A 15,258-nucleotide genomic window follows, 5' to 3' on the forward strand; every position below is an offset into this window, starting at 1 on the left:
CTGTATGGGTGAAATGTATCTAAAAAATTGTATATGCATATATATATATATGCAGAGAGAAAGAGAGAGGGAGAGAAATGCATTTATTCAGAAACATATATATATTATTTACTTTATATTCCATACCTTCTGAAGTCATTTACAGTATTTTTGTGATGAACAGACTGAACTAATTAATGAAAGTTTATTTCTAAAAAAGTGTTATAAAAATATATTCATTTATATATCATTTACCTTACATTACGCACCTTCTGAAATCATAAAATATTTTAGTGTGATAAACAGAATGAACTTGAACTTATTATTTAAAACATTTCTATCATACATTGTATATATATATATATATATATATATATATATATATATATATATAATGTATGTACAATTATTTGTTTATGTAATAAACAAACTGACTTTGAACTGATTCATGAAGGAATAATTCTTTTGAGTGTGATCTTTTAAATGAATCAGTTTATCTGAATGATTTAAATCAGTGATGAATCAGACTCGCCGAATGATCCAGTGTTTAACAGTAGATAACTGATAACATTAAATTATGGTCCGTTTCTCACACAGATTTATAATTTGTTTTCAGAAGATGTAAAGCATTCTGTTGAAAAACTGCACAATGTACACATTTTCACTAGTGGTCTCAGACTTTTGGACCTTGCTGTAAAAAGAATGCCTTCGGTATGTTTCTGCATTTAACCCACATATGAGATTTGAACAACTGCACCTTCTCTGATGTAAAGCCGAGCAGCACACCTCGAGCTCTCTTAATATTTTATCATAAACACTCTGCCTGTACCATACAGGTGACGCACACCATTTGATCAAAGCCGAGGGGTCTTTTTCTCTCAGAAGTGTGGAATATATAATGCTAAAACGTCTCCGACAGGAAGGAACAATCAGAGCCCCCGAAGCGAAGCGTCCGCAAATCAGCGGTGCTAATGAAGCTGGAGACGTTGTTCTTTTGTTTATTGTTTATTATGGAATGCAAATGAGCAAGTGCTGATTGCACACCCACACAAATAGCTACATCTGTCTGTCTTACTTTGTGTGAGAGCCAGAACATAATTGAATCCGGTCTCTTTATTGCTTTTGCAGTCACGCAGGGTCAAAGACGAAAATCAGCATGTAAGTTACAGTCATTCTCTCTTTTACCTTTCAGATATTTGTGTTTTTTTATTAGCTGTGTGGGGTCATGCATCGCTGCTTTGAGTTTGTCAACATGAAATCAAAACTGACCCTCTTTACTTTACATAATGCACATTACCGGTTTAATGTGAATGATTCATCACTGCAAGTACAGTAATGCTTGTCTTTCATCAAAACTTGCATCGTTTCTGAAACAACTTACTTTTTCGGCTGCTTAATGTTGACCATTTATAAAATCTTTCTGATGTATAATTTACACTATTATTTGTATTAGAAGAATGAAACACACAGCATCTCCCTGACATGAGTCGTTTAAGGAGGGCATGGTCAAGTCTTATCTTTGATGAAGAATATCTCTTTGGATTTGAGACTTTAGTCTTTGCAACTTTACAGATCTTACACTCCAAAGAGAATTATACGACCCCTTTAAAGGCATTTGTAATGCTACAAAACATTTCTGTTTCAAATTAATACTGTTCTTTCACAATATTATGCTTTTCACTTTATTTTCGATCAAATAAATGCAGCCTCGATGAGACTTCTTTCAAAAACATTGAAAATCTTTTGAAAAAGCAGAGGTGTATGCGATATTACGGAAGTAAAATAGGTCATAATTCCTATTTCATGTTGTTTTTGGATGTGCTCTCCAGCTTGATATCCTAGTAAACTGTAAATGCTGTAAATATGATCTCAGACACAGGGGGCTTGACTCACTATGTTTGGCTGTGAATAGATTTAATTAACGACTGAAGTATCGTTTGATCATTTAATTGAGAGTATCGAGGGATTGCTCGTTTGCCTAATAAACTGCATATTAAATAATTAACAAGTGTGGTCTATTCGACCGTATTGGACAAATAGCAATTAAGCAGGACAAACACAGATCTTATTTCCTACTGTCAGTGTGCACATAGCCATGTTCCACTCATATTTTCTCCCATTGGATTACCAAATGCCATGACTTTTAGCTCAGCCTTTGAGCTTTTAGAAAACCCATTTCCCCCAGCCGCTGAAGAAGCATCCTTGAAGGAAATGAAAAGAAACAGTGAGGGGTGGAGAGATGTCTTTCTGTACCTTCCTTTGCTCTTAAGCACTCCATTTTTCCTCTGCAGGGTGAAGTGAACGCTAACAGTCTCCCGCTAGAGGACCTGTCCATTCAGCATCCCCAGGTGAGGCCTGGCCAGCGCTGACAGTGTTGCTGTGATTTGTCTTGATTCGGTGGCCCTGATGCTCTGTGCTGAGGCGGTTGGTCTCTGGGCGGTCTGGACAGGACCCTGGGGGCCGTCTGGCCTTGAGGGAGCCGATTCAACTTAATATTTCAAATAAAGAGTGAGAGTGGATGCCTGCTGCAGCATCTGGAAAAGAGTCTCTGGTCCGAAACCTAGTGAGCCACCTGCGTAGGGAGCATTTTAATGCACCAGAGCTGCGTCTCAGACACAAAGACTGCAGCTACTTTCAGTTGCCTTTATCCTTTGTGAAGAAGGCAGTGTTATACCAGAGCATTGCTATACTATTATATTTTTATTAATATTTTAAATCAGGTTTTAATTTTAGTTTAAATTCTAGGAATTTCTAAAGTTTTTTTTTATTTTTTAAACATTACTGTTTAGGTTTAATTTATTTTAGTTCAGTTTTAGTGTTTATTTATTTGCAGTTAGTTTTTCCAGTTCTTCAACTTTTAAGTTCTAGTTTAGTTTTAGTTATTGATAATATAATCCTGATGCATTGTTTAAAAATGTTGATCAAAGGGGCAAAAATGTTGATTAACATCATAATTTAAGCAGCAAAAATATTGATAATAATAATATAAAATAAAATAAATAGATTAGTTTATTAAAATCAAAACATGCACCAATATTACATTTTTGTTATGGCTAATAATTAATACATGGCTAATATTAAAATGTTAAAATTAAAATTGAAATACTATTTTGCAATAGTGAATGAAAAAAATGTAACTTAATATTTTTAAGTACATGTTTGCATCACAACATTATAATATACTGTATGAAAAATGCATATTCATTTTAAGATTTGCTTAAGATGGGTTTTTTTTTCTTTCTTTTTTTTTACTATTGCTTTTAGCTATTGTATTTAATAATATATATAAAAAAGTGTTTTCACTTTATTTTAGTTTAATGTTTAGTAATTTTGTTATGAGATTTTGACTTTTTTATTGTTTTTATAATATATATATATATATATATATATATATTATTGTGCTCTATTATGCATCATTTTATTTCTCCATTAAATTTAATCTAATATCTCAATTTTTATTTTATTTTAGTATTTTTTTTTACTTATCTTCAATTTCAGTTAACTGCCAGAGTATTAAGGTTTTTAAGTTATTAGTTTTTTTTCCTTTTATTTTAATTAAGGGAACACTTTATTTATTTATTTTTAGTTTTATAGTGGATAAAACAACACTGATGTTTAGTGAGCATTAAATGGCTTCAAAGGTAATCTAAATGTAAAAATAAAGGCATGCAAAATTCAGTATCCAATACTGGCCAATATAGATATCCATTATCAAATTAAAATAAATGAAAAGATTGGTGATTTTGACTGATAACATATGGTATAGTACCAATATTTTGTGTTAAATGTGTGTTTATGTACTTATATGCTAATTAGACTTTGACACCGTTAGCTTCAGTATTTTTCTGCCTTGGTTCAGTTATAATATATTTATCTCCAGTAAAACCCTGATTTCCTCAAGACCGTAAGCAGCAGCGCGTGCTGTATAAAGATCTTTTAACCTCAACATCAAGAACACTTCTGCAAAAGCAAGCAACTAACCATCATGTTGTGTGTTTGTGTTCAGGTTAAACCGTTGGAGAAACCCTCGAGCGCTCAGGAAGCGGTGAACATGGTCCTGAGGTTAAGGTGAGCATCCTCATTGCAGTCTCTTTCTTTTTCATCCCTTTTTGTGCTACTTTCATCTGGAAAGAGCAGCATGTCATCTGTATAAAGTGGCCAGGTACAGTAGTACAGTGTGTGTGTGTGTGGTGCTGGAAGAAGAGTGTCTCTTTTTAAACAATCTCTTTCACTCTGTCTCTTGTCTCATGTTGAAGTACATCATGTTAATGCATTTTCTCAATCGCCCTGGGTTAGCGTGGGAAGAGGTCCTTTAAACCTAACCTCCTGTTTGCATTCTCCTGCCTGAATTTTCATTTGAGCCCATGCAAAAGACAGACCTCAGTCTGTTCTCAGATCACGTCTAAGGCCAGAAAAGTTGAAACGAGTGCTTGACAAAACCAGTCGTGGTGTCTCATTTAAAATTGGCAGAAAATAGAAACTTCAGCCAACTTGCATTGTGAAGCAGTTTATTGATTAAACATAAAAAACATAGGCCAGGACTTGAGTTTTATTCTTCAGTTGTTGATTTTATAGACGCCAATCTAAAAAACACCAGGTAGTCTCCGTTCTTCTTAACCAATAAGACATGGATTGCAGCTTGCACAAGATTATTCTCATTTTCATAGTTCATTTGAAGCAGTTTTTGGTGTTACTTAAATGGCAAATGTCAATTAGGAAAACTCTTAATGCGTTGTGTGGCCTTCTTGAGCATCAGTACGTTTTCACTTGTTGTAATAGTTATGTCCCTCAATTGTCCTCAGTGTTAAAAAATGGATTTCAAAATCGTGTTGGAAAGGGTTCAAATATGCAGAAGATGCTGGAAAACCAAAGGATTTTTCAGCTGAGCTGTACAGGACAAACAAGGGACTCATGAAAAACTATCATAAAACATTACAACAGTCGTGGATCATCCAGGAAATGACACATGGTATGCGGGGTCAGCGGGGTCATTTTTATAAATTGAGTTATTATTTTGTCTTGTGGAGTACATGTAAACATCTGTTATGTGAAATAGCCTATTCAGGACAGTACTAAATAAAAAAATAGCATGCAATTTAACAAATTAACATTCAAATTAACATTTTGCACATTCTACAAGGGGTATGTAAATTTATGAGCACAACTTTTAGTTACCAGTAAGAGTGCAGTACTCTGTTCATCACATTTCCCCTTTAAAAGCTAGCAATATTCAGGTTTTTCCCACAGAATCAGCACAGGAGAACGGTCTACAGGTTGTACGGTTCACCGGCATGTTCACAACTAATCACTTCATTGAAATCTTTGTCTTTCAACCAATTATCCTCAACAGCCTCAGTTTGGAATGACAGAGAAGTGTGTGAAATTTCAGCATTGAGACTTCAAGTCAACTTTGATTCTGTGTCAAAAACGGACATCTAACCCTCATCACAGAGAAAGAGAGGAAGCCTTTTTAAAGAGATGAAGGAGAACAGAGATGAAAGGCTTTAATTAACTCTGCAAATGGTTCTTGACGTAAATACACACAAGTGAATCAATGAACGCGCCGGTAAAGCCGTATGCAAACATTCTCTTATGAACCTGTCCGAAACTGAGATTGACCCAGGATGATCTGAATAATTGGCTCCATTATGAAATGGATTTCAGTTGGGTCTTTGTTTGGCTGTGTGAAAAGGCTGGACCTGAATAACGCTTGGCTTAATCTACAGATTCATTGCAGTGGAAATGTTTGCACTTGATATTGTCTAAATCAGCAGAATAAAGGAATAGTCCACCCAAAACTAAAAAATAAATAAATGGAAAGAAATTCAATCACCCTCAGGCCAAACAATATATTGATGAGTTTATTTCTTCATCAGATTTGTGTAAATTTATCATTACATCATTTGCTCACCAGTGGATCCTCTGCAGTGAATGGGTGCCGTCAGAATGAGAGTTAAAACAGCTGATAAAAACATCATCCACACCACTCCAGTCCATCAGTTAATGTCTTGTGAAGTGAAAACCTGTGTGTTTGTAAAAAACAAATCCATCATTAACACTTTTTTTTTTCTCTCTTCTCTAAAAACAAAAAATTCTCTGAAAAAGTCATCTTGTCTGAATCAGGAGAGAAAAATGTGCAGATAAAGCACGGTTTACAAGCCAAAACAGTCTAAAACAGCTCAAAACAAATATGTCAGCCGATTCTGATGTGAGGGGACAACAGGGGATGGACTTTTTCACTGGAGAAAGCGTTTTGGAGCCCAAGACCGGTTTCCCACTGAAGCTAAGCAGGGCTGAGCCTGGTCAGTACCTGGATGGGAGACCTCCTAAGAAAACTAGGTTGCTGCTGGAAGAGGTGCTAGTGAGGCCAGCAGGGGGTGCTCACCCTGAGGTCTGTGTGGGTCCTAGCGCCCCAGAGTAGTGATGGGGACACTATACTGTCAACAAGCACCGTCTTTCGGATGAGACGTTAAACCGAGGTCCTGACTCTCTGTGGTCATTAAAAAATCCCAGGATGTCTTTCGAAAAGAGTAGAGGTGTGACCTCGGCATCCTGGCTATCTTTCTTATAAACGTGCAGCTTTTCTCTTCCAATACATTAACTGATGGACTGGAGTGTTGTGGATTACTTGTGATGTTTTTATCAGCTGTTTGGACTCTCATTCTGACGGCACCCATTCACTGCAGAGCATTCATTGGTGAAGAAGTGATGTACATTTCTTCAAATCTGTTGCGATGATAAGACAAACTCATCTACATCTTGGATGGCCTGAGGATGAGTACATTTCCAGCTAATTTTGATCGTTGGGTGAACGATTGCTTTATGGTAAAGTATGAAAGTGCTGAATTACTGGCTGGTATCACAGTGGTGGCTTGTTTAGCAAGGAAAGTTACTTTAAGTTATTTTCCTGATATTTAGATTTTCTTTCAAATTGAAACACAGTGTGAAATGTCGGGATCTCATCATGAGGTATACAGAGGCACGAGTCTATAAATCTGGGGTTTATTGGGATTCAGCTGGCAGACAGAAAAATGTCGGTGTTTGATAAGATAATAAGTGATGTGTGGAGTTGCTTGGAGAGAAGGGCGAGAGCGAGGGAGGAATTCTCCAGAGAGAGCATGGATTTCTAGATATTGCTCTGAATTTAGATCCTCTTCATTTCTCTTCAGTGTCATATGAGTAAACGCCAGTGAGAAAGATGAAAGCTGTGCATGCAAAAACCCCACATTGTTCGTTCTCTAAATCCTGATTGGATGAGTTTCTTTCACCTGTGATGCACATTCTGTATTTACGTTGCTCTGTTGCTTGTTAACCATAAACAGGTCTGCATTCATTTCATTTATGAAATCAATTCTAAATGTTTAATGACAATTTATTTATTTTTTTAAATTTTAAGAATGTTTGATCTGTTGAATAAAAATATAGATTGCATATGTTTGATATATGTTTAAAATAATATACTTGTTTACATACAAAAGTTTTTTTTTCTACTTTTTTAATACTTTAAAGTGATCAAAAAGGACAGAAAAGACTTTAATAAGTTATGTTCAAATAATAGATGTTCTTTTGAACATTTTTTTTTAATTCATCAAAGGACCCGAACAATAATTTGTCACTGTTTCCACAAAAGTTATCAACATTGATAATAATAAGAAATGTTTCCTGAGCAGCAAATCAGCATGATAGAATGACTTCTGAAGGATCATGTGACACTGAAGACTAAAGTAATGATGCTGAAAATTACAAGAATGACAAGAGGGTGCGTAAATGATCACACAATTTTAATTTTTGTGTGAACTGTCCCTTTAAGATAATTCCATTTTTTTTTACCTTGGTAAACTGGAGTGAACGGCCTCTCATGGCTTTTTGCTTTATTATAGAAGCACACCTTTTAAAATAGAGATTATAATGGACAATATTGTGTTTCTGATTTGCTTTTGCAATCATGTACATATATTATTGATATAAACAAGCCCCAAAGACTCTTTTTCTCTCGCATTCTCCTTTGAGATAATGATAGAGTTTGTCTGAGAAAGTTTCTCAGCATAGAAGCTGTTCTCGCTCCCGTGTGTGTAATAGGGTCTGGGATGATGTGATAACAGCATCTGCTGGCTCCTCCCAACACTTCATTATAGAGCACAAAACACACACACACACACAAACTTCCATATGTTCCCTAGACCCACTATCCAGTGCACAAAGCCCTTGCTTTCTAGAAACAGGCCAAGTGGAGCGAGAGCTCAAGGGAGGTGTAATTATTCTAACCTTGACATGTAAATGAATGCTCAAGTCCAGCATTACTCTCTGTTCCTGCTGCTTGACTCTCAGGCCAGACTCTTAGTTTTAATCTGAGAGAATACAAGACTAGATTTAACAATCCTGAGTGTCTTGATGTTGGGAAAAGAACTGAAAAAAAAACTGGATACTGCATCAATCTATCTATCTATCTATCTATCTATCTATCTATCTATCTATCTATCTATCTATCTATCTATCTATCTATCTATCTGTCTGTCTGTCTGTCTGTCTGTCTGTCTGTCTGTCTGTCTGTCTGTGTCTGTCTGTCTGTCTGTCTGTCTGTCTGTCTGTCTGTCTGTCTATCTACACTGCAGGGTCTGATGCTGAGATGCAGTATTTGAAAAGCATGTATTTACAGTTTTTCCCAGTTGCTTTGGTGCATTTCTCGATTCATCCTTAATATTTGCAAAACAGTAAGTGCATTTCTCAAAACAATTCGTACAAACAGCACCACATTACCTGCAAAAGCCTGTAACTTACTCAAAATCTTCAGTTCATCTATCAAAAGCAAGTATTTCTCTTGATTAACATATCAGTGCCATCAGAATGAAAAGTCCTTGTGTCATTGTACACAAACAAGATAGTCAAAATGTTTAGTCAATTTGTCGTTATAACAGTGCACAGTCTGAATGACAGTTACTGTATTGAACAGTATGCCATATGCTTGTGTATGCCATATAATCATTTCAAAAGTACAGATTTACACATTACTGTATGTGGGATATTGATTGAAAGAGACTGGATAGAATTCCCAGTTACACTTTTACTAGTGGTCTGAGCAAAAAAATTAAAATATACAAAAAACCTTTACAATGTCATTGTGATATAGAAAAGGGAAAAGATTTATGGGCACAAAGATGAAAATAAATAAAATAAGTCCAATGTCAGAATTTGTAACTCTTGTGTTGTCCTCTGTCTATACAGTATAAACTTTCCAACTGAAGATTCATAAGATGAACCTTTGAGCGATTTCAGAGAAATGTTTGATCATTGCTTTATCATCTACGTTCTCTTCATTAGTCAAGATTCACTTGCACAATTCATGACAAAATGACAAAAAGTCTACTAATAATGTGTAAAAAAAGGACAAACTAGATGAACCATTTTGCATTTAATGACTTACAAGATGAACTAAAGACTAAATGTTTTGAGGGGTAAGACTATTGCACAGAAAACTATATAATACATTTTGAGCAACATTAGTAACTGATAATGTAGGAAACCGCAGATAAATTGCATGAATGTAGAAAAGCAATCGCAACTTGTTCAAAAGAATGAGAAACTGCTTTTATGATGTGCACAAGTGACTAGATTAGGGCTGTATACCTTGGAGAACCTGGCGATATGATACATACCTCGATACACATGTCACGATTCGATACGTAACTCGATACAGAGCTGTCTCGATACGATTTGATACAATGTGACACGATTCGATACGATTCAATAAAAATACATGGGCCAGAGCCAATTAGTTAATGATGAACACATTTACTCAACAAACAGAACTCTGCATTTTTCTTCAATTTATTGAAGACAAAAGTGCATTATAACAAAGTGCATTTTGCTTAAATATTTGCAACTTTAAGTGCTCTGATTAATTGTACACAAATTGTATTAATCTGGAAATTACCACAAGTCAACATTTAACTTTCCAAGGGTACAGTCTGAGCTCACACAAGCACAAAATCTTCTTATTATGATTATTCTTATTCTTAACTTCTTATTAAATTTTCTTATAATTATTTTTTGTGACACCATGTACTGCCATAACATATTTCACTATGAAATCACTTAAATGCTACATCTTGCTTTAACATTTGGCACAACATCAAATCTACCTCATAACAGCTGGGTCTTTGGATACGAGGTCCCACTCCTCCAGCGCTGCTTTCAGTAAATGTTTGACCCCGTATGGCTCTCGTGCATGGCTCGCGTTTGTAAAACGTGCGACATCAGTTCCCACTCCTCGTTAATGTAATGGCAAGTGATTGTAACAAAAGTTTCCGTGGCTCGCGATGTCCACCCATCACAAGTCAGTGCCACTCGTGGGGCAGAACTCAAGGCTGACTTAACATTGTCTTTGACTTTGTCATACATCCTCTGTACTGCTTTGTCGGTCATGTAGCTGTGGGTAGGGATCACATAACAGGGATCTAACGCGTTGATCATAAAGCGAAAGCCTGTGTTCTCGACAACACTGTAGGGACATAAAATTTTGCAAATATAATGCACCACAGACTCCGTAATCTTCTGTGCACGGACTGACTTAGATGGAAGCTTGGATGTTGTGTTGTCCAAAGTAGTTTGCGTGGGGTCCCGTGTTTTTTTGGGCTGCGGCGAAGCTAGCTTGTCTGCATGGTGTCTTTGCAGGTGGGCGCGCGGGTTAGTTGTATTACCGGTGTAGCGTATAGAAGCCTGGCAATGCTTGCAGATTGCATTAGTTTTATCAATCCCTTGGTTTCCTTCCTTTGCTTTTAAACCAAAATGTGTCCAAACATCTGCCTTTAGGGACAACGGCGCTTCTAAAATCTTTGACATTTTCCATGAGTTTTTTTAAACTCGCGGGCGCCGCTGCGCCCCCTAATGGCTGGGCGGAGTATCGATACTAAGGGCTAGATTGTCGATACTGTATCTTTTTTTATTATATCGGTATGTATCTAAGAATCGATATTTTGAGCACACCCCTAGACTAGATGATGTGTAGATTGTACAAGTAGTTTTGAGAATTTCATTTCTGATTTGACAAAAGCACCAAAGCGACTAAGAAAAACTGTAATCATTTATATTAAAAGGGTCTGCTAAGATGGCCATTTTGTGGTTTTAAACAAACTCAAATGCAGATTTGAAAGCAGTCAGTACTTCATTTTTCCGATGCTGTAGAAAGATGATTACATTTCTTTTTAATGTTTATTTTAGTATCATTTACACCATGTACTGTATATCGGTTTCTCTTACGTATTTTTCTGTAAGCATTCTTTCTTCTTCTTTATTGCAGCTAATGTCCACTTACTCCGAGTGGACGCGCTTTGGTTTTATTCTCTAGTTAGAATAATTGTGAGTGATAGACTCTCTCTTTGTAAGCTGTAGTGGATCTGAGATAATGACACCAGAGGAACGCTGAACCTCATATGTGTAGTCTTCACACACATTTAATCAACTAGTGGTGTTGTTATCCGACCTGCTGGCTGTGAAGGCATTTCTACTGCCGCTCTAGCTTAGATCACGCTCAATGGTTTCAGCTCAGTCCTGTCAGCTCCCATTACCCAACAATGAGGCGTTTGACGATCATCTCTGACAGCCTTTGTGCTGGAATATGATATGGATTTGTCCCTGCCTCACGACTTCGCAGGAGTCTTACTCAAAGCTCTTTACGTGCCACTAGTGGGTAAAGAAGCTCCAGAAGCGGGAGGCTGCATTCGATTTGATACTCTCTGCTCAGGTCTCTTTATGGAGGGTGAATTACATTTAGCTGTGTTTCACAGTTGTGAATTCAGCGGGTTAAATAGTGTTTTTCGCATCAGGGCTTCATTGTACATAGCATATAGCATATGTACAGTCGTGGCCAAAAGTTTTGAGAATTACATAAATATTAGTTTTCAAAAAGTTTGCTGCTAAACTGCTTTTAGATCTTTGTTTCAGTTGTTTCTGTGATGTACTGAAATATAATTACAAGCACTTCATACGTTTCAAAGGCTTTTATCGACAATTACATGACATTTATGCCAAGAGTCAGTATTTGCAGTGTTGGCCCTTCTTTTTCAGGACCTCTGCAATTCGACTGGGCATGCTCTCAATCAACTTCTGGGCCAAATCCTGATTGATAGCAACCCATTCTTTCAGAATCACTTCTTGGAGTTTGTCAGAATTAGTGGGTTTTTGTTTGTCCACCCGCCTCTTGAGGATTGACCACAAGTTCTCAATGGGATTAAGATCTGGGGAGTTTCCAGGCCATGGACCCAAAATTTCAACATTCTGGTCCCCGAGCCACTTAGTTATCACTTTTGTCTTATGGCACGGTTCTCCTTTGTGCTGGAAAATGCATTGTTCTTCACCAAACTGTTGTTGGATTGTTTGAAGAAGTTGCTGTTGGAGGGTGTTTTGGTACCATTCTTTATTCATGGCTGTGTTTTGGGCAGAATTGTGAGTGAGCCCACTCCCTTGGATGAGAAGCATCCCCAGACATGAATGGTGTCAGGATGCTTTACTGTTGGCATGACACAGGACTGATGGTAGGGCTCACCTTTTCTTCTGCGGACAAGCCTTTTTCCAAATGCCCCAAACAATCGGAAAGGGGCTTCATCGGAGAATATGACTTTGCCCCAGTCCTCAGCAGTCCATTCACTATACTTTCTTCAGAAGATCAATCTGTCCCTGATGTTTTTTTTGGAGAGAAGTGGCTTCTTTGCTGCCCTTCTTGACACCAGGCCATCTTCCAAAAGTCTTGGCCTCACTGTGCGTGCAGATGCGCTCACACCTGCCTGCTGCCATTCCTGAGCAAGCTCTGCACTGGTGGCACTCCGATCCCGCAGCTGAATCCTCTTTAGGAGACCATCCTGGAGCTTGCTGGACTTTCTTGGACGCCCTGAAGTCTTCTTTACAAGAATTGAACCTCTTTCCTTGAAGTTCTTGATGATCCTATAAATTGTTGATTTAGGTGCAATCTTAGTAGCCACAATATCCTTGCCTGTGAAGCCATTTTTATGCAACGCAATGATGGCTGCATGCGTTTCTTTGCAGGTCACCATGGTTAACAATGGAAGAACAATGATTTCAAGCATCACCCTCCTTTTAACATGTCAAGTCTGCCATTCTAACCCAATCAGCCTGACATAATGATCTCCAGCCTTGTGCTCGTCAACATTCTCACCTGAGTTAACAAGACGATTACTGAAATGATCTCAGCAGGTCCTTTAATGACAGCAATGAAATGCAGTGGAAAGGTGTTTTTGGGATTAAGTTAATTTTCATGGCAAAGAAGGACTATGCAATTCATCTGATCACTCTTCATAACATTCTGGAGTATATGCAAATTGCTATTATAAAAACTTAAGCAGCAACTTTTCCAATTTCCAATATTTATGTAATTCTCAAAACTTTTGGCCACGACTGTATATATTAGAGTTGTCGATTTAACATTTTAATTAAACTAATTACTTATGGAATTGGAAACAAATAATTTGTTAAAGTAATGTAATACTTTTGAATGGTGATAAACAACTCACTGTGTGATGTAGCCTATAGAATGCCATTATATACCCCTAAAATTCTCTTAAATGCCCTGTATGTGTTTTGCCTTATACTGTATTTGTGTCATATGATATAGTTAAAGGGATACTCCAACCCTAAAATGAAAATTTTGTCATTAATCACTTACCCCCATGTCGTTCCAAACCCTTAAAATCTCTGTTCATCTTCGGAACACAATTTAAGATATTTTGGAAGAAAACGTGGAGCTTTGAGACTGTCCCATTGACTGCCAAGTAAATAACAGTGCCAAGGTCCATAAAAGGTATGAAAAGTCATCATCAGAATACTCCATCTGCCATCAGACGTGCAATCTGGGTTATATGAAGCGACGGGAACACTTTTTGTAAGCAAAGAAAACTAAAATAACGACTTTGTTCAATAATTCCTTTGTCAAGAGTCTCCTCTGTGTCACTCCATTTCACTGTATGCTGCGTATGCTCTTGTGTACTCTGCACCACAAGGACGCGCTGTTTTATTTCAGATCAAAGCTAAATACACGTAGTAACAATGTATCCTTGTGGCACCGGATGGCCTAAATATATGCTATGCCTTGATCAACCTGACCATCATCCCTTTCCCTCGACCCCTTCATCCTCTTTCTACTCATCCCCAACTCTCTGTTTAATCAACAGTTTCATAGCTTGTTTTTGGCCTAGCTAGTGAAAGGTGTTCAGGAAACCTGTATGAAAACAGTCATTAATATTTAATTTTAATTTGGTGACACTACTGGTGCAGAAATTATCCTATGAGCAGTTGCATATACAATCCAAGAGTATTTAAGTATTTAATTTATGTTACTGTACATAAATGTTAAGAAGTCTATGGGATTTTTAAAATTTAATCTGGCAGGTCAAAATTATGAGTCTAATCACTTAAAAAGTACTAGGGCACATTCCATTATGTTAATCTTAGCAAAAAGGTTAAAATCCACAGGAATCAAAAATGCAGATTGATGCTGTAGAGATTGGGATACATCAGTTTTGATCCAAAGCACACTCTATGCAGAATTTATCAGAAAAGTTTTACAGTCTGCTATAATTAGCATATTATACACTCTGTTTTTCCGTGTCTGTTTTAAAGTGATCTGTCTTTGTAATTTAGGGTCATCTTTAGCAAACTCAGCTTGAAACGTTTTGATTTGTGAGGCTACTATCTCATTTTTCAGACCAGACAAAACTGAACAGAGTGAAACCTCATTAGAGAAGGACTTTGAATTAAATTACCTCCCTCAATTAAAGTCCTACTCTCATTAGTTAGCAGCTCTTTAGAGGAAAATAAAGTGCACAGAGGGGAAAAAACTTAAATGGTCCTTAAGTTAAACTAATTGTTCTTAAAGGTGCACTCAGTATTTTTTTCCTCATTAAAAAGTTTTGCAAATGAAAAATTAAGAGTGTTTTTGAATTATAATTTTTCAGATGTTGTGCACTCACAAGACTTGAGTCATGTCCAGGCAAATATTACTCACTTCATCACGCTGATTTCACAATCATCAGATTGCTGGTTGGTTATTTTGTTTTGTTGAATCTCTTGACAACACTTCAAACAAAAAAATAAGTATAATGTTTTGCATTAAGAAAATTGAAATGTTGGCACATTTAAGACAGCACACATTATACATCAAGAATCCTTTATGTATAATGCATTGTAAAGAGATTCATAAATGTAAAATGTTAATGCATTTTGTCTTTTCATAAATAACTGTAACCAAAGTTAAAATGCATTGGCAACTGA

At 36.7% G+C, this 15,258-nt stretch overlaps 1 protein-coding gene across 1 annotated transcript in view; it reads left to right on the plus strand.

Annotated features, from left to right (window-relative positions):
• The window catches only part of LOC132095524 (STE20/SPS1-related proline-alanine-rich protein kinase-like), a 59,309-nt gene that overhangs the window by 28,389 nt on the left and 15,662 nt on the right, over positions 1 to 15,258 (plus strand). The window contains exons 12-14 of the mRNA XM_059500605.1: positions 1,108 to 1,137; positions 2,271 to 2,327; positions 3,986 to 4,047. Coding sequence (XP_059356588.1) covers positions 1,108 to 1,137; positions 2,271 to 2,327; positions 3,986 to 4,047 — 149 coding nt within the window. The remainder of the gene's footprint in view (positions 1 to 1,107; positions 1,138 to 2,270; positions 2,328 to 3,985; positions 4,048 to 15,258) is intronic.

The sequence above is a fragment of the Carassius carassius genome, chromosome 19 (genome assembly GCF_963082965.1).
Source record: "Carassius carassius chromosome 19, fCarCar2.1, whole genome shotgun sequence".
In the NCBI taxonomy this organism is placed as follows: domain Eukaryota; kingdom Metazoa; phylum Chordata; class Actinopteri; order Cypriniformes; family Cyprinidae; genus Carassius; species Carassius carassius.